General features: G+C 47.4%; 1 protein-coding gene across 1 annotated transcript in view; it reads left to right on the top strand.

The window, feature by feature from the left end:
• The first annotated feature begins 12,651 nt into the window (after window positions 1-12,651).
• The window catches only part of pard3ba (par-3 family cell polarity regulator beta a), a 66,354-nt gene continuing 59,878 nt past the window's right edge, over window positions 12,652-19,127 (top strand). Inside the window, 2 exon segments of the mRNA XM_068756204.1 lie at window positions 12,652-12,771; window positions 17,269-17,370. Of these exon segments, the coding sequence (XP_068612305.1) occupies window positions 12,652-12,771; window positions 17,269-17,370 (222 nt within the window).

Raw genomic sequence — 19,127 nt, 5'->3', positions numbered from 1 at the left:
ACACACACACACACTCACACACTCACACTCACACACACACACTCACACACACACTCACACACACACACACTCACACTCAGACTCACACTCAGACTCACACACACTCACACACACACACACTCACACTCACACTCACACACACACTCACACTCACACTCACACACACACACACACACACACACACACACACTCAGACTCACACTCAGACTCACACACACTCACACTCACACACACACACACTCACACTCAGACTCACACTCAGACTCACACACACTCACACACACACACACACACACACTCACACACTCACACACTGCAGTGGCAAGTTGTGAACACGCATGACATTTCCAATGGAGGAGCCGCGTGGCTTTCGATAACCCCCGTGAATCGCCCTTCGTCACGGTTTAAAAGTCCAAAGAGGGGTGTGTGTGTGTGGGGGGGGGGGTTGATTGACAGGTGTCACTGACACCTGTAAAGAGGCAGGAGCTGACCTTTAACCCTCGCCTCCCCCGACACACCCAGGCCTTCATCAGATGGTTGCAAAGTTCCCATCGAGGGAGCGACTCAGAGCTAACCTGATGTTAATCTGATGCTAATCTGACGCTAATTAGTTTGAACTTTCAAAAATTGCGTTTTCTGGATTAATGAGTTAAATCGTTTCCTTTACTTATTACTTATTATATAATTGTGTTAAACTTGCTACGACACGAAATCCGAATTTTCACTTCAATTTCCGAGGTGCTGCCCACTAGAGGTGCGCGGCGGTATTACAAGACAGATTGGTTAATAGTTTGATAATCATCTAACAGGCATCTTACACGTATGCTGAAGCTGAAACACACCTTTAATAGCAAAATGTAACGATAATTAAAGATGAAACTCGTCGCAGAACACAAAGCTCCTCCCTCTAAACACGAGGCCGTGGGAGTCGCTTGAATCGCACAACATACGGGATCAACATACGCTTTGACACGCTTCCCTCTCAGCATCAAAACCATCTCCTGCCTCTGATCCGCAGATAAAAAATAGCAGCTTCTTTTTCTTTTTCTTTTTTTTGGAGGAGTTTGACAAGTTTCCATTTCAAACTATTTTGACGCAAAAACGCTGCTTTTCCTGTAATAGTGGAATGAATGGCGGCCGCTTCTCATTTTAAGCGAGACTCCATGAGATCAGACATATATTTACATCCATCTTTTACGCACTTAATCCGCGCCGCTATACGATAAAACACGAGTAACGCCACTCGAGGTTGACGACCTTTAGGCTCCTCAAGGTTAAACGCAAGCGATGACAGGAAACAAATGACCGAACATATATGGAGGCTTTTAACCCAAAGTGCTTTGCGGTGCCATTTAAACGTGGGTGGCCACAGTGGGACGGTGACAGCGTGTGTGTGTGTGTGTGTGTGCGTGCGCGTGTGTGTCCACCATCTTGTTTTATTTCTGTGTTTATAGACATAAACTTTGTGCATATTTTTAAAATGTTAGCTGTGACTCTGGACATAAATGGTGCGTTTAAGGGATCGCGGTAACGCGTTTCCCTTACATGGCCATTGTCGTGTACGTCGTACGCACACACACACACACGCGCACGCACAAGTCTTGCAGCTCTCCCATGGCTGGAATCGTTCTCGGTTATGCTGCAATTCAACCCTTTTGTTTAATAAACAGTTTGTCAGTGATGCATTGAAAGCCGGCTCTAATTTGATTGTCGGTGAAATGTGTATGGAAGTGGCTGCCCCCCCCCCCCTCTACTCTACCCACTCTCTCCACCCCCCTGCAGGTGTGTCGTGTGTGTGCGTGGGGATGAGGATGGAGAAGCAATCCTTAAGGGTTTGCTATTACATCTAAACGGCTTAATGGGGCGTGATGGAAGGCCGCCGCCTCCCCACCACGTCTAGACCTTCGCTCCAGAAGTGCAACGAGGTTACAGCAGAGAGATGATGAAAGAGCTAATAGTTTCCCTCTGCTTTTGTCTTGGGAAGTTCCTCCTCTCGTAACCAGGGCAACGTTTCAACATCTTTCTGTAAAAAAAATTTAAAAAAAGAAAATGGCGGAGTGATTTCATTTGTTCATTATATGGGCTATTACAAAACGCATCGAAGGGACATTTATCCTGATCTTTGTCTTGTTTTCCTTTATGTTGCGCTTTAATCCTCTTTTATTCCCTCCAAACGGAAAATTACGCAAGAATTGTGCAGAGAGCAAAAACACATAAGCTTGCAAAGTAGAATTTTGGTTAAAAATGACCCTTTGCTTGTTTCAGTGGCAGGTTCTGGTTTTCTTTAGGACGATAGGGGGCAGTGTGGGACCAAAGGATGCCTGATAGAAGCACGGAGCAGGAGTTCCTCCTCACAGGTGCATGAAATGAGTTGCTTGACTTGTTTCTTGGAGCTCAGCTCAGAATCTGAAGTGAAATCATTGAGGTTTGAGACGAGAGGTTTCCACGTCTTCCTCGCGGAGGCCATGGTGACCGTGGTCAGACAGGAGCCCTCGCCACCAACAAAGAAGACATTGCCACCTGGCAGCGTCATCCCCGTGATGGTGCCATTACCCACAATCCCTGACCGTGATGCATCATCGCCGGGCAGTTGCGGCTTTTATGTTGCCTACTTTAGCAGTTCCGTTAGCATCGAAGGCTAAAGGCCGCCACCGCAGCCACGCCTACGTGATGATTGAAAACGCGGCAGAAACAAACGACTCTGTGAAATGGCCGCCGGCAGAGAAACGCTTCTCGCCTTGATGTCGGCAGGTCGCTGCTCCGACGGTGAGGAACGGCGCTTCGCCCTCCTCGACTCGCTCCGTCACATTCGGAGGGATATTTACCTGTAAAGAACTTGACATTTCGCTGCTCGTCTAATAGCATCCTGAAATATGAATAAGAGAGGGAGAGAGAGGGAGAGGGAGAGAGGGAGAGAGAGAGAGAGAGAGAGCTTTTGTTAACAGGTATCGATGGAAGGAAGAAGCGTGGACCGCAGGGAGCCCCTCCTTGCTGATCATCTGTTAACCTTGTCACAAGATCTTGGCCGTCGCCTCCAACCGGCCGGGGGTGTGTGTGTGTGTGTGTGTGGGGGGGGGGGGGGGGGGGGGCTTCTTAGGGGTCACCAGAGAGTCTGCGATTTAGCAATCAGAGCAAAGACCCAGGAGAAAGCATCATTCATGTCAGACAAAGGACGCTGGACGGCCGGATCGATGCTAGCATCTAGCCGCAGCGGTGTGGGCGTGGCCACGGGAGGAGAACACCCGGAGACAACCTGCCCTGCCGACGCTTTGGCGCCAGATTATGATACTCGTGTACTTTCCTTCCACCGGGACTTTTCATTTTTTATTTTTTAATGACAATGAAAATCAAACTCATTATCTCTTTACAAAAAAAAGGGTGGATGGATGGATGGATGGATGGATGGATGGATGGATGGATGGGTGGATGGATGGGTGGATGGATGGACAGGTGGATGGATGGATGGATGGATTTTATATTGATTTTATTCCGACGGCATCTTATTCGTCGCAGACGGCAGTTTCCGGAAAGATCTCTCCTTCCACGACGCTGAAACGCGGTTTGAGGTAATTACGAGAGATTGTTTAACGGAAGATAATGCCTTTCTGCAGGCTCCAGCCCCATCAATACTTTCTGCAGTTTGTGCATCATTCGCTGAAATCGCCGCATTGATTGGCTGCCGTCAGTCACGCTAATCCAATTCTAAATGACTGTGAGGAGGGATGGAAGACTTTGTCTGGCAGTATCCTGCACATGGGGGGGGGGGGGGGGGGGGGTAGAAGGTCAGGCGCTGAACTCGGACGCTGTGCTAATGAGTCTGAATGATGCTGCTGATCACCCGAACGACTCCGACTCGCCAGCGCTCATTGATTTCCTGTTCGGACAAGATGCCCCGCCTCCAGCCGGCGACCTTCCACAACGCCGCGTTCTCTCGCCTCACGTCTCATGTTTCGCTGCTATTATTTCAACGTTCCGGGACATGACGGCGCTCTTATTGGTTCAGTTCTTTCCTCTGTCGGGGCGTGACTGGCGGTCTCCATCACTTAGACATGGTCTCGGCCTGTAGGGGCGGCAATCAAAGAATACACACCCCGTCCCAGGAAGGCCTGAGTGACCTCTGACCTCTGATGAAATGCTTATTTCTGACACGGACAAAACCAAAAGTTGAGTCTCGACGTGCGTTTTCTTTCTCGTCCTCTCTCCTCTTGTTATGCCCCCCCCCTCGTCTCCCCGGCGGGTTCAATTAGCTGCCCTCCAGAGTGGTCCTGCTCCGTCAGTGGCCAATTACCGGCCGCACTGCCTGTCCTCTGGGATGGGCGGGATTAGCAGGATCTGTCGTCGGACCAGACACACACACACACACGCACACACAACACACCCCGACATACACACTATCACTTAGACATGGACAGACAACCTGTGGGTTCTTCTTCTTTGATTGGAGGGAGAGAGAAACTCCGGATCCACCATCTTTTGCCCCCCCAGGCAATTTGGCAGGCCAGTGAAGAGAAGCGGCGAGCGGCGGTGGAGAAGAGGGAACCTGTGCTGCATCAAAGGCATTAAAGGACAAGCTCCACCGGCGCTGAAGGTCAGTGGGCGGAGCCTGACGGATCAGAACCCACCTGGAGCAGGTTTGGGCTCACGGAGCGAAAGTCCAATTTGCAGCATTATGTCCACAGTATGGAACCTCCTGTCACACACTTCCTCCTCCTCCTCTTCCTCTTCCTCTTCCTCTTCTTCGCCCACAACGTTTGTGTGCTACCATTGTGATTGAATCTGTGAGAACGCACCCGAGGGTTTAGGGTCGGACCGCCTGCTACATGCTATGAGCAGCAGTGGAGCTAACGTTGCTAACGTGGGCGGAGCTGTAAGAGGTAGAAGCGAGGAGAAGTTGTTTTTGGAGAGATTTGGATTCAGATTTCATCCAAAGCAAACCTGCTTTGTGAAATGCTAATAATCCTAATCCATGTTTTTTATGCTCGTTTTTCACTATCCTGTCTCTGCTGTGAACCGGAGCTTTGCCGGGGTCTTTATTCATCGCTGCAAACATTCCCCGATCATTGGAACATTTCGTTTCCAGTCCAGGGGAGCCGCCCCAGCGATCGATTGGTCGGTCCATCTCTTAAACGCGTGGACCCGAGCCAAGCTGCGTTCCATTTCCAAAAAACGCCCCGTTGAATTACAGTAAAGTGTGTCCACAATAATATGCAAGACACTCAGTACTTTACGAGTACCCTTAGCAGCCGTGTGCATGTCAGCCTCCTGCTTTGAATACTTCTCGAGTACAAAATGTTTTTCTAAGGGAAACCAAAGACTGTTTCCAGTCCGGAGTCAAAAAATCTGTCAAAGTAGTTCCGACCCCTGGAGAACAGTTTACTGGAAAAGAGGCTTCTGAGGCCCGAGACCAGAGTTTGACCTCTGAACCCGGCCAACCCTGCAAAATGGATATCATGCCAATAAACTAGAAATGATCGTGGCCCCCAGAGGATAGATAGGGAACCTCCTCCAGCTCCTCCAAGCAGAGATTGACTTTGCGTTTGCTCTTTGCATACCTGCGTGCATGTGGTTCGTTTAGATGTCAGAAAATGTCCAGAGTTAAGATACGCGATGGAGTTTGTGGCTGACACTCAGAATAAAAGACATTTTTAACTTTAACCTCGACTCCAGCTGCTCGCTAAATAAAGCTACTCTCCTTCTGACCAGAATGATGCAACCCAAACGTCCACGGCCGCTCAAACCTTCGCTTCTCTTTCTGACTGATCGCTGACAGGCTGGAAAATGATCTGAGGAAGAGCCTGGATTTCTTCCTCTGTCTCAGAATCCCTCTACGGCCTCTTTTGAACTCTCCTGCACATTTCCAGCCACTTCAAAGCGTCGGCGGCGGCGGCCGGCGCGTTACATCAGGGCCAGGGCGCCGGTGCTCGCTGATGCGCTGCTCACACGAGTGGCTGCAGAGAGGAATGTTCTCTAATCTCAGCCCTGCAGAGAGAAAGCTTTCATGTGAGGCCTGGCACTTTCTCTCTGGGTTAAGACGGACAAAATCCAAACAGGGTCGTCACCCGCCTTTTTTCTTGCCTCCGGGATCCTGACAGAGGGGCTCTGCAGAGGCTCATCTAACTCCAGCACAGATGTTTTGGGATATCACAGCTCGAGCTTGTTTAATTCAGGGTTTCACAAGAAACGGGTGTATTTCTTAAAAAAATACGTTTGCAAAATGCATTGTTTTCTTAAAACTGTCACCTCAGGGCTACACAAAGGCGGAATGGCATTAACTGGCCAGAAAGAGGGGATCAATATGAGCGATTTCTGCTCTCGTGGGACTTTAAGTGTACTTTCTGTGAATTAAATCAATGCCACCATGTCTGACAACCTCTTACCTATAATCGACTAATTGCTCCCCGAAAAAAGGACAGACATTCTTCTTATACCAGCGAATGGAAGCCAAGCAGCCTCAAAATTACTATCATTCCCTTACCTCTCCCCCAGAAAGGCTCTTTTTGATATTGACTGAATTCAAAGAGGCATCCCGGCGTAATTAAGGGAATTATGGTTTGCAGAGTTGTATATCTCGGTTGAGAAACGTTGCTGTATGGATTTGTCTCTAATTACAAAGGAGAAGAAAATAGCGCCTTCTTTTCATCCTCGACCTCAGTGTAGTCTGGATGAAGCCGCTTTAAGCCTGGCGTTAACCCGACTATCGACCGGGAGGCAGAGAGAGAGAGAAGCGGGAGTTTATTTCAGCTTTTCTAAGTCTGTTTTTGTAGCGTTCCTTGGGAACGTGCGGTTTGGATTTTAGTGAGATGAGAAAATGGAGACACGAGATTATATTTTGTCAATATATTGGATTTAGGATGAGAGGAAATATTCACAAGGTAACATGTGACCTGTGAAAGAGTTAAGATTTTTTAGTTCTAATCAGGCAATATTTAAAAAGATTGAGAAACACGACTGTTTCATAATGTTGAAGATTTTTTTCATTTCAATTTTTTTTAAATCTAAAATTTTATTTATTTTCCTTGATAGAATCAATTTTTTTTAATTAATAATAATAATAATAATTATCGGTAAATGGCCAAACAGAGAACCCGCTATAAGTAAGTAGCCTGTCAGGCAAAACTCAGGTCAAAGATGTCAGTGAAGAAACTTAAAGGAACGAATACCACTAACCTAAAAATAATCAATAATCATGAGCTTATTTGCAAAATGAATCAATAATTGTCTCAAAATATTAAACAAAACGTTTAAATTGAGTCCGTGTCTCCATCTTGGATTCTTGTCCGCTCCGGTAAAGGTTCACAGTGTTTCATCCTTCTAATCCAGAAACTCAATCCCGCCGATACGAACCCTTCAAAAATAGGACAATCACCTCGCACGGTCGCCATAGCAACACCTCCCCTAAATCAAAACGGAGCAGCTCGCTATGGAGCCTCTATTGGGCGGCGCCTGTCAGAACGCGCACCGTGATTACCTGCCCCCCCGGTCTCTTTGTGTCGCAGGCAATCACAGCAGAAAGCAGAGCTTCTTCTTCTCTCTCTGTGACGAGTTCAGACCGCTTCCTCCTCCTCCTGCTCCTCCTCCTCCTCCTCCCCAGGTCAAATGAGTAGCTCCCTCTGTCTGGCGATCACTACGGCGAGTCTGCGCCGGCGGAGGAGGATTCGGATCAAGGGCGTTTGGGTGAAACAGACCTTCATCCATACCGAGGTAGACGAAGGAGCCTCTGCTCCCTGGTTCCAGCGACAGGTGACGGAGGTCACCGGCATGATGGGAACGTCCGATCAATGCTCAGACGCAGCCGATCCCGCATGCAAATCAAAGCCGGATCAATCCGGGGATCGTCTGATGGATAATTGTTCTGGTCCACCGGATGAAGCTGATTGTGGATGATAATTGGGCTTTTTGATTGCCCCCCCCCCCCCCTCTATTCATCAGATGCATCCAGGAAGCCTAACTGTGAGCTGCCATTGAAACCTTTAAGCAGGTTAGCCCGGGCTAAGTGATGAAGCAGGACTGCTACGCATTTGCAATGAGCTCATTTGCATAATTTAATCGAGTGTATTTGGTCATTAGTCGTCCCGTGTGGGGAATAGATGTGGTGCTGGTGCAGGCCCGCTAGTGGATGTGGTCGTTACCCAGAATCCCTCCCCTGCGTCCCTTTCCGGGCTGGATGACCTTTGACCTCAGAGGCTTATCCCACTCTCTCTGTAATCAAACCCAGGATTATTTAGGGCTACAGACCCCCCCCCCCCTGTGTGTCCCATGCGTCTCCCTGCTCCTCCCCACCTTCACCTTTCCCAACCATTCCCACTGCCTTGTTTGATTTTGTTGCAAACGTAGCCCCAAAATTGTCCAAATCAATGTTTAGCAGTCTCTCGCTGCCATTAGGAGGAAAAATAGGGCGGTGCGGCAGTTGCCATGGTTTCAAGGCAGCAAGATTTCCCCCCAAAAAAGATCTCCCGCAATTCCAAAGACTGACACGGTTTAATGAACTTAAATTAAAGCAACTTTTGTCTCAGTGCAGCTTTTAATTATCCCGCGATTGTCTCTGATAGAAGGAACAAGGAGGATAGAAAACAGACAGCGAACGAGAGAGGGGGGGTGGGAAACGGGGTTTATGTGCCGGAGCGCTAATGCCACCCATTAACAGACGTGTGTGTGTGTGTGTGTGTGTGCGACCCACCTGGTGAATATAAAGTCCCGGTTTAAAGGGCGAGAGCGGTGTCTTGTTGGGATCCATGCTTGAGCTGAGGTAAATCTAATTAGTCTAATTAGGCGACAGTCAAACGTGGAGCGACGAAGAAGTGAGAAAATGTTTCCTCCACGAAAAGCGTGAATGTAAGTGCAAACGCATCGATGTGCTCACCCCCCCCCCCCCACGAACTTCACAGCGCTGATGAGATAACGACTCGGCGTTGGCTTCCTCCCGATGGCGCCGCTCCAGAAGCAAATGATGGATGGAGGGGCTTATTCATGTTTGCATGACAAGAAGCCTCCAGGCGCCGCCGTCACGGCTGTCTTGGAATATCTGTTCAAAGTAGGAAGGGAGGAGAGGAGCATGACGAGAAGATCGCACCTCTTCAAGTAGCACGCAAGAAACAAACACAACAAGACAGCCGGAAAACATCCTGTTTATCCAGCAGGATGTCATGCAGGACTCGATTGGACTGAAACATCTATTTCTTTTATGATGAATGCACATCCATCCTTCCTTCTGTTTCGCGGGTCAGCTGAGCAGAATTCGGCCCAGCGACGAGCCTCAATCCTGGGCTGTGAAATGTGGAATCAGAGTCTCGCATACATCTCTGGGCGCTGCAGATCGGGCGCTCTCTTAGTTTTGCTCTGAAAAGCGACAATTATTTCAGGCAACAATTCGGGCAGCTTTCGCAACACTCAAAATTCGCAGGCGAGCGTCTTCGGCGACTCGATTGCAGCCTTTCGGCACGAAGAGAAAGGCAATTTTGCGGCATTAATATTAAACCTGAAGTCTGAAATCAAAGAGCCGTTTTATGACTGCGAACGGCGTCTGCTCTATTTCTGCGTGCACAAAAGAGGCGGGGCCGGTTTTCATGAGTAATCCCGGCCACTGATTCAGCCTGTAAATTGGAAGCGGCGCGGCAGGAAGTGAAGTAAGTCTCGGCTATTGACCGGCCTCACTCACACTGAGCTAAAACACCGGGGTGGCGGCGCTGCCGCTGAGAACATGTCAATTTTGCTCTTTAGAAAAGGGCCGCTGCTTGAAGATTGAAAGCAAATCAACACAACTATCGACCCAGGAAAACCCAGCCCTGTGAAATCGCACTCAGACACAAACAAAACAACAACAACGACAACAAAAAGGCTCCATCTCTGGGTTTTTATTGACTTTGTAAGAGCATGTTTTGCTCTAATATGACTTTTGCTCAAAATTTAGCTTTTTTTTCAATTCTGATGAACAAAAAGAAAAGGGTTAATAAAAAAGAAAGAACGCTTCTTTTGCATCCCCTACTGCTCAAGGCGAGAGCGGAAGGTGCTGTAAAGGTCAAGCAGCTCTTCTCACAGAGGAAGTGACATCATAAAGTCAACAAACCACAGCGTTAGCGTTGTGCAAACAGCGCAGCGAGGCGTTGCTGCCAAACCTCTCTGCTGTCGGGTGTGACAGCGGAGTCGTTGCGTGGGAACGACGCATCAGATGTTGTATCGTTCGGATCTTATTGAATGACATATCGAGGCCTCCGTCACGCAGCCCATTGATCGGCCTGCATAAATGGGAACGCAGGCGGGAGCCACCTTGAACAAACGCAAAACCTCTCTGTGCAGAAACTAGCTGGCATGTTAGCATGTTCCGGATGATTCCTACACAAGCACAGACAATCTGTACAATTTTGAAGACATTTCCTCCATCCATCATTCCAAAGACGTTTCCCTGCACCGGCTCGTGCAGACGGAACCATAAAGTTTGAAGTGTGAAGTGGAACCGATGAAAAGAAGAGAATTCCAACACACAGCCGGAGCGTTCACAAGCAAAAAAAAAAAAAACACTTCAATCGCAGCAGCCGAGCGATGACAGGCTGAATGCAGACGAGCCAGAAGCAGCGCGGCATCATGGGACAAGGACGAATTCAACCGGATGGACGTGGGTTCGCGTGCCAGAGAAAACCCGAACATCAGTTTCACTTATTTCACCGGGTTTCAGCAACGCGCTACGCAGCCGCTGAGTCAGCAGCAGCCAGAATCAGGGTCTCTATTTGCGTTCTGCCCCCCCCCCCATGGTCCCCTTGTTTACCGAGGACGAGAGGGCCCAGATGAAATGAGAGAAAAAGAGACTTCATTGTTCCGTCCCGCGCATTTCACATGAATTACAGCCGTGTTGGAAATAATTGGTCATCCCGATTATGAATCCATCTGCTGCGGTGGCTTTCTCATTTGATGTGGCGGGAGGGGGAGGGGGGGAGGGGGGGGGGGGGTCCCAAGAGTGATATCAAACAATGCACTGGAAAAAAGCATGGGAGGATGTCAGCGGCCATTAATATCCATAAAGGTAATTTCACAACACACCTAATGACATGAAATGACAGAAGAACTGTGAGGTAATTAGTGTGTGCTGTGAGAGCACGGGCGGTGCGTGTGTGTGTGTGCGTGTGCGTGTGCGTGTGTGTGCGTGTGAAGGGGGGGGGGGGCGTATCCAACAGCCCCTCTGGCTGTCTTATGAAATAATGCACATTTAAAAGCACATGTTGTATATATACTGTAAATAATATAAATTGTGGACTCCTATTTCATCCTTCATTACTGAACACACGTTTGTTTGTGTGTGTGTTTGTGTGTGTGTGTTTTTGTTTGTGTGTGTGTTTGTTTGTGTGTGTGTTTGTGTGTGTTTGTGTGTGTGTTTGTGTGTGTGTTGTGTGTTTGTTTGTGTGTGTGTTTGTGTGTGTGTTTGTGTGTTTGTGTCTTTGTTTGTATGTGTGTTTGTTTGTGTGTGTGTTTGTTTGTGTGTGTGTTTGTTTGTTTGTGTGTGTGTTTGTTTGTGTGTGTGTTTGTGTGTGTGTTTGTGTGTTTGTGTCTTTGTTTGTGTGTGTGTTTTGTTTGTGTGTGTGTGTTTGTTTGTGTGTGTGTTTGTGTGTTTGTGTCTTTGTTTGTGTGTGTGTTTGTTTGTTTGTGTGTGTGTTTGTTTGTTTGTGTGTGTGTTTGTGTGTGTTTGTGTCTTTGTGTCTTTGTTTGTGTGTGTGTTTGTTTGTGTGTGTGTTTGTGTCTTTGTTTTTGTGTTTGTGTCTTTGTTTTTGTGTTTGTGTCTTTGTTTTTGTGTTTGTTTCTTTGTGTCTTTGTTTGTGTGTGTGTTTGTTTGTTTGTGTGTGTGTTTGTGTCTTTGTTTTTGTGTTTGTGTCTTTGTTTTTGTGTTTGTTTCTTTGTGTCTTTGTTTGTGTGTGTTTGTGTGTGTGTTTGTGTGTGTGTTTGTGTCTTTGTGTCTTTGTTTGTGTGTGTGTTTGTGTGTGTGTTTGTGCCTTTGTTTGTGTGTTTGTTTCTTTGTTTTTGTGTTTGTGTCTTTGTTTGTGTGTTTGTTTCTTTGTTTTTGTGTTTGTTTCTTTGTGTCTTTGTTTGTGTGTGTGTGTTTGTGTTTGTTTGTGTGTTTGTGTGCTTGTTTGTGTCTTTGTTTGTGTGTGTGTTTGTTTGTGTGTTTGTGTGTGTGTTTGTGTGTGTTTATTTGTTTGTGTGTGTGTTTGTTTGTGTGTGTTTGTGTGCTTGTTTGTGTCTTTGTTTTTGTGTTTGTTTCTTTGTGCAGGGATGTCATTTGTCAGTTTTGATTGTGTTTTCTATCTGCCTCTGTTAAATGACGTCACCGCCCGGTGACGCGCCGCCAGCTTCCTGGAGTACCTGTGATTACTTCCGGGTTCCGGTCGGCTTGTTTTGCTTTGCGTGTTTCCGCCGACAGCGCAACATGACAGAAACTTTCCGTCTGCGGGTGCACTGACGCGTTTTACTCTCGTTTATTTTAACCCTTTGGTTAAACCGGGATGTCCCGTTAACGTTTAGAAGCAGACCAGCGTCGGCGCCCTGACCGGAAACACCTGCTGCTCCGGTTTCGACGGACAGGTGCAGCCCCGGGGCGCGACGCGAACCGAAACTTGGATTATTTTCTTCTTTTGTTTTTTATAGAAAACGCTAGGATTAGCGGCTGTGATGAAGGTTACGGTGAGTTTCGCGGACACGGCGGTGGTCGTTCCCTGCAAAGCTGATTGGACCGTGCGGGACTTGATCGGCCAGGCTTCGCGGAGGTACCGCAGGATTCTGGAGCAACAGGTGAATACATGTTCTAAACTTGCTTCTGATAAAGATAAAAATAAAAATAAAAATGTTTATGAAATACCGCTCCGCTCATTCTGTCGATACCTGTTAACACACCTTGCAGAAGTATGTGTCACGTGACAGCGTCGGGTTTGTGATGTCTTTAATGTTAGCATAAACCGGTGAGCTTGAATAAAAGCGTGAATAAATGTTTTTTCAATGAGATAATTAACTTTATAATTGGTCAAACTGAGTTGAATAAACTCTCATTTGTCAAACAAGAACAAGAACATTTATAAGTAGACTTCTAAATAGTATTTTGCTAGCTAAATATTTTGATAAACGATATTATATTATCCTATTAAATACACAATATTAGACTCCCTTAGTTACTAATCGATTAACAAGTCCTTAACATTTAAGACTGAAATTAAAAGTTTCACTTTATTATTGTGCCACAGAAGACGTTTTTGTAAACTCAAAAGACCAGAATGCAATGCAGCTTGAATTTCTTTTCCATTCGTGCAGCTTTAGGAAATAACTTTAGGAAATAAGAGCTGTGGCTGGAAATGAAATGGTTTCAATCAATGTTTATTTATAACTGGTTCAGGTTTGATTTTATTTACATAGTTTGGTGAAGAAGTGTGTTTCCATGGTAATAAACCATTCCACCTATAATAATACTTATTATACTTACTCCAGCTTGTCCTGGACGTAGAAATGAACCTCCATCTTTCTGCTCCCCGGTGCTGCAGTCACTGAAACATAAGTCATCCTGCTGATTTGACCTTTTATTCATGTGCACGCTGTTGTGTCGTGATGGGTGCGCGTGTGAGTGGTGCTCGGCTGCCTACCTGCACAACAGCTCCCTGTTTCAGCCTTTATCTCAGCGGGCAGGGGGGGGGGGGTGGGGGATTCCGGTTTATCGGGGACAGGGTTGCCTGGTTGCTCCTCGGCCCACCCGTCCCCCCGTCCCCTCAGCTGGCCCGTGGAGGTGCTAGAGTCCGTGCACGCCTTCTGGATGGTGGATTACTTTGACTCAAACAACTAGAAGGCCGCACACACACACACACAGCACACACACGCACACACACACACACACACACACACGTATCCAGAGCTCATCTTGGTGGATGTGCCCTGAGCTGTCACTCCTGCTGTTTCCTGACAGCTGCAGCCGTGCCCGCTCTGCCCAGCAGTCCCTGCTGAATTTAAGCGTGACACGTGCGCGCTGTGCACAAGCAGAAGCAGAAGCAGAAGCAGAAGCAGACGCAGAAGCAGAAGCAGAAGCAGAAGCAGAAGCAGAAGCAGAAGCAGAAGCAGACGCAGAAGCAGAAGCAGAAGCAGAAGCAGAAGCAGAAGCAGAAGCAGAAGCAGAAGCAGAAGCAGAAGCAGAAGCAGAAGCAAGCATCAGGCAGGAATGCGAGCGCGTGATTAGAATCGGGCTCCGATTGCTTTTCACAGGGCGTTTTAATTAGGAGCTGTCGCCCAGACGCTGACTACCTCGTTTGAGGCAGATAATCGCGAGGACGGTCAAGGTCTACGAGGACGGTCCAGGTCCACGAGGACGGTTCAGGTCCACGAGGACGGTTCAGGTCCACGGGGACGGTTCAGGTCCAGAGTTTCCCAGCAGAGAAGGCTGGATTGGATGCGCCTGTCAGCAGAAACCACTTAGGTCCACATTAAGCACACGTTTCTCTGCTCTCCAGCCTCGCTGCTGACAGCAGGGACAGCCAAAAACCGGGGTGTCATCACTCGGGGTGTGTGTGTGTGTGTGTGTGTGTGTGTACTGGTTGTACTTTATTTATTTGCGTTGGATCTCAGCCGTGACTCAGTGCGTCATTTGGAAACGCAGTTGTGTAACCCCAAAAAAAAAGATTCTGATTCATTGTACGGAGAATATTGTTCTCAAATAAAAGTGTAAAATATCAGAATTAAGGATATCGTGATCCTGTGGTTTAAAAAAAAGTGCAGCGTGTTGCTCGTCAATATTTACATTGTGTGTTATACAAGAAGATATATTTAAACCGTATGTTTCTTCCATCCGTTGTTGTATAATTATATACTTAATTGACTTTCATTTCCTGGATCAGAAAATTCTCTGCTGCAGGTCGGATGATAAGTTAGATTTTGTGCAGAAAGACTTTCACAAAGGGAGAATGAGAAAGTGGTTCGGTTTACCTTGACCTTCAGGCACAGTCATAAATTCCTAAATAATCAATTGCATCCCGATCACTGATCGATGGAGCATGTCTGCGTGAATCCATGCTAACAGCTGACTGACCCCCCGTCCCGTATTAGTCTGGGGGCTCCTCCTGAGAACATTCTGTCTCCATGCTGGTCTCCCTGGCTCATACAGGCTGGGTTCAGATTACAGCCCTTCTGACGGCGCTCTAAGTGAACCCAACGCACTCCGTCGGGCGTTGGCTCCGCTCCCCTGTTAAACCGGAATCATTAACTTTAGGAATATGCAGGACTAAGTGGTGCAGATGTTGAAAGGTTTAAAAAAAAATAAAAAAAATGGTGAGGGGGAATATTCAGATGATTTGACCCTCTGAAAATGTTAAAACAGAAAAGAACACTTTTAAAAGATCATTTTAAAAGTATCTGGAAATCTGAGCAAAATTATCCACAAAATTTCTAATGAAAATGTGTCAAAAATAAATGTTTTTGTTAGTTGTGCATGTAAATAACGAGAAGATTGTCTGACATTCTGTTATCTTCTCATATTCGGGCTTCTGGGTGTAAATACAGACTCGAGCAGCTGCTGCCATAAATATTTAAATAGTTTCTAAATGAATATTTGGGTCAGATCTAACAATTGGCTTTACTTCGACTCCGATGCCAGACGCTACGCCGAGGCTAACCTCATCTCTGCTTGTCGTCTTCCTTCATTGAGAAAACTCATTTGTGTTTCCTCTGTCCTTTCGGTCGCACCGATGGATCCGACTCAGAGACGGTTCCTTATCGACGTGTTAATTAAAGATTCCAAAAAACTAATAATCCGCGCCATCCTCCTGCAGCTGTGTAATTACGCTTTTTTTTAAAGTCTCCTCCGGATCAAAGTGCGGAACGCCGCCACCGGTGCAGAGCTACTGAATTTAGCTCCACTAATTGCCCAGACGCTTCGCCGTTCTCCGTTTGCTCGCCAGAGAGGGAGAAGAAATATCACTTAAGATGGCTGGGGGTGGGGGGGGGGGGGGGCTTAATGGTGTAATTTGAAGGGAATTTACTCTCCTAGCTTTTAGGGTGAGTCTCCTCTGCAGACTGTCTGACTCTCCTCTCCTTTTGTTTTTCATTTCATGGGAAGAGTGCAGAGTAGAAAGGGGAATTACCGGGGATCGACACCGGGGGGCTTCACTATGGATTACCTTCCCTCTGAAGTGTCATCCGCTGATCCCCTTTTTATCGCCGTGGAGAAATGGAGTAAAGTGTTTGCTCAGGAAACACAAGTATGCTGTAAGGTGCGCCCAGGTGCGCCCAGGTGCTGACAAAATGCCAGCGGTGTTCTGAGATTACCGTGATGTCATCGCCACGGCAGCCAAACACCTGCCTTCATTCCTTGTGACGCCGAACCAGTTTGAGTGAAAGGTAGAAGAATCCCCGCTGCCGTTCCGGTCGGGCCGGATTCTCGGGCGTGAACGCTTCTCACGGCCTGACGTGAGCGGCACGCTCTGCTGCGACCCGGCGGCGACCCTTTCAGTCACTTTCAATCCAGTGTTGATTGAATAAAAAAAAAACTCGGTTTCTCATTCCCAATGCCATTGATTAGCTTGAGTCTCATTCTTGATGAGCCGCCGGAGAGCGGTCGGGTGATGACGAGCTGCTGTGCTCTGGATCTGGCTTGTAGTTCTGGGGTTAGCAGCTCCGTATCCAGGGCGATGTGCCGCTTTTCATTCCCGTGATTGAAATCCCAGGCTCTGAACCATTTATGTGAACAGAAGACACCCTCTTTTTTATTTTGCCCGCAATTCCCATTCGGATGCAGCGGAGCAAGAACGTGCCCGTTCACGCCGGGCGTCTGGGTCTCTGCCAAACTCGTCCCAGCCTCCCAGGCGTGTAGCCTGGAGCTGTTAATTTAGCTGCTAATGTAGTCTTGTGTTGCTCTTGACAGATTGATTATTGGAATGGGCGGGGTCCTAATGGGCCATTTTCGACTGCACACACTGTCAGGAACGATAAGGCCCGTCAAAGAGTTCTTATTTCAGTTCAGAAATTACTTTTAATAGAAATCGTGAGGGGGAAAATAGCACAAAAAATAATAAACAATACTAGTTTAACCCGTCTACTGGGTTGAGAGTAAATAGTTTCATTGTGTATTCAGGATTTTTGTGTAGTGGCTCACAAAAAGGGGACGATGCCATTGTTTCTGCACTTCCCCGTCAATTGGTTTGTGTAAATGGCTTAAATTTCAGATTGCAGCTTTGTAAACACTCATTTGTCTTTGCTGATGGACGTAACTCCAGGAGCGCTTAAATGAAACGCTAATGCTAATGGCGTCTTTGTGCACAGCGCGGGGAGAGCGATGTCCGGACGCACCACCTGGAGTACACGGACGGAGGGATCCTGGACATGGACGACCTGCTGAGTGATCTGGTGGAGGACCGGGACCGGGTGAGCTTCAGTGGGGGGTTCATGGCGTTGATTGATTGATTTCAGCGTCTTTCATTGAGGCTAACGCTCTTTGTTCTATCATCGATCTCGTACATCCTCCGCACATTGTCATGGTAACGCGATGGACGGCATTCGTTGGACAGGTTAGCGCAACAAGACGAGCTAGCTCTCGCTAAGGCGTCGGGGGAGAATCCGTCATTCGTGGTCATGCTTGCGTCTTATAGCGGATTTATTTATTTAAGTCTCCATCTTTCCAGGTTGACAGGAGGCCCAATGAACATTTGTAAATGCTAATCTTGGTTAGCTTGTCGCTGCATGTCAGGTGTGTTATTTAAATATGCGAGGTGACAGATTATTTCTGTGGTTTGGATTATTTGACATTCGCTCGGTGCTCGGTCGTGAACATCTCTCTTTCTCTCTCCCGCCTGAAGGGGGAGCGGCGGCCGCCGTCGCCGTGTGATGTAGCTGTCATGTTCACTTTTACTGAGACTGACGGAACAACACCAGTTCAGGTGTTTTATTTTTTTTTAGCCTCCTGCAGAGGGAAGTTCTTTCAAAGATCTGCACGTTTGGCTTTTCATGCACAAACACATACTGGGGGCCCGCTTCAAAGAAAAGCAAGTGTTTCCCATCATGCATTTCGACAATGTGAAAGATAATGAAAGCTAATCTACCAATAATACGTATTCATAAACCCCGGACACTAATGAGCAATTAATTATCAACGCGGTCAGCAAGAAAGGGAAATGAAATGGAAATGGAAGTTTGACAAAATACTCTTCATGAAAAAGGGGACACAACTAAATAATAGATGACTCTGTGAGAAGTGGAAGTTTTTGCAATCACAGAGAATCGAGCCTTCGTTTCCGAGGATGATGGATTTCTAATCATCGGATCCGCGTCTTATTTGTGCGTCAGAGATTTTAATAACTCATTTTCCAAGCCGAACCTGCGTCCCTCTCAGTGAGGGAGTGTCACGGATCAGATCCCGCTTCCCCCGCTAACGAGCTAGCCTGACGTCGGAGCTTTTCCTACAGGAAGCCTCTTTATTTACCTCCATCTCTTCACCCAGTTCTCCAGAAGCGCTCCCGGCTTTCATCTCACTCCTCATTCTATCCTTTTGTTTTTGCCATTGATGAAGCGATTGCAGACGGAATAGGACGAGTCGCAGCACGCCAGTCATCCGGCTTATCTCGGAACCCCCAAACGGCGGCGGCGTTCGTAGATTAATGAGCTGTGCCTGGCGTCCTTGATTAGCCTTCCTTCCTTTTGTTTGACGATGGCTTTTTTTTTTTTATTACCTCGATTCTATCTTTAGTGCTTCTCTTTTATATTCCATTATTGTGGCCGGCGCTGTTTCCCCATCAATCATACAGGAGTGTCCCATTGTGAGGGGCCCTCCACCACACAGTGGGGGGGCCCCGTGTTAGCTGTGGATGCTAATGAGAGATAATGGCTAGCTATTTGTATGCCTAGTGGTTAGCATAGCTGCAAGTCAAGACCTCTTTATCTGGGCCAACTCCTGACCATTAGTCAAAACACACACACACACACACACACACACACACACACACACACAGCCATTTACTGCACATGCCGCCTGTGCCGAACCACAGGCAGGCATGTGTTGTAGCCTGTTAGCATTAGCGTGCATGGATGGAGCGCCACTGGTGGTTGATGACTTTGGTGATCAGGGGTAGGCTGTGATTTGATTACATTCTGCCCCCTGCATCTGTGACATGCGCACGCACACACAC

Source organism: Brachionichthys hirsutus, chromosome 24, assembly GCF_040956055.1.
Source record: "Brachionichthys hirsutus isolate HB-005 chromosome 24, CSIRO-AGI_Bhir_v1, whole genome shotgun sequence".
Classification (NCBI taxonomy): domain Eukaryota; kingdom Metazoa; phylum Chordata; class Actinopteri; order Lophiiformes; family Brachionichthyidae; genus Brachionichthys; species Brachionichthys hirsutus.
Note: the sequence above shows the minus strand (reverse complement) of the source record. Positions and strands in the feature narration are given on the sequence as shown.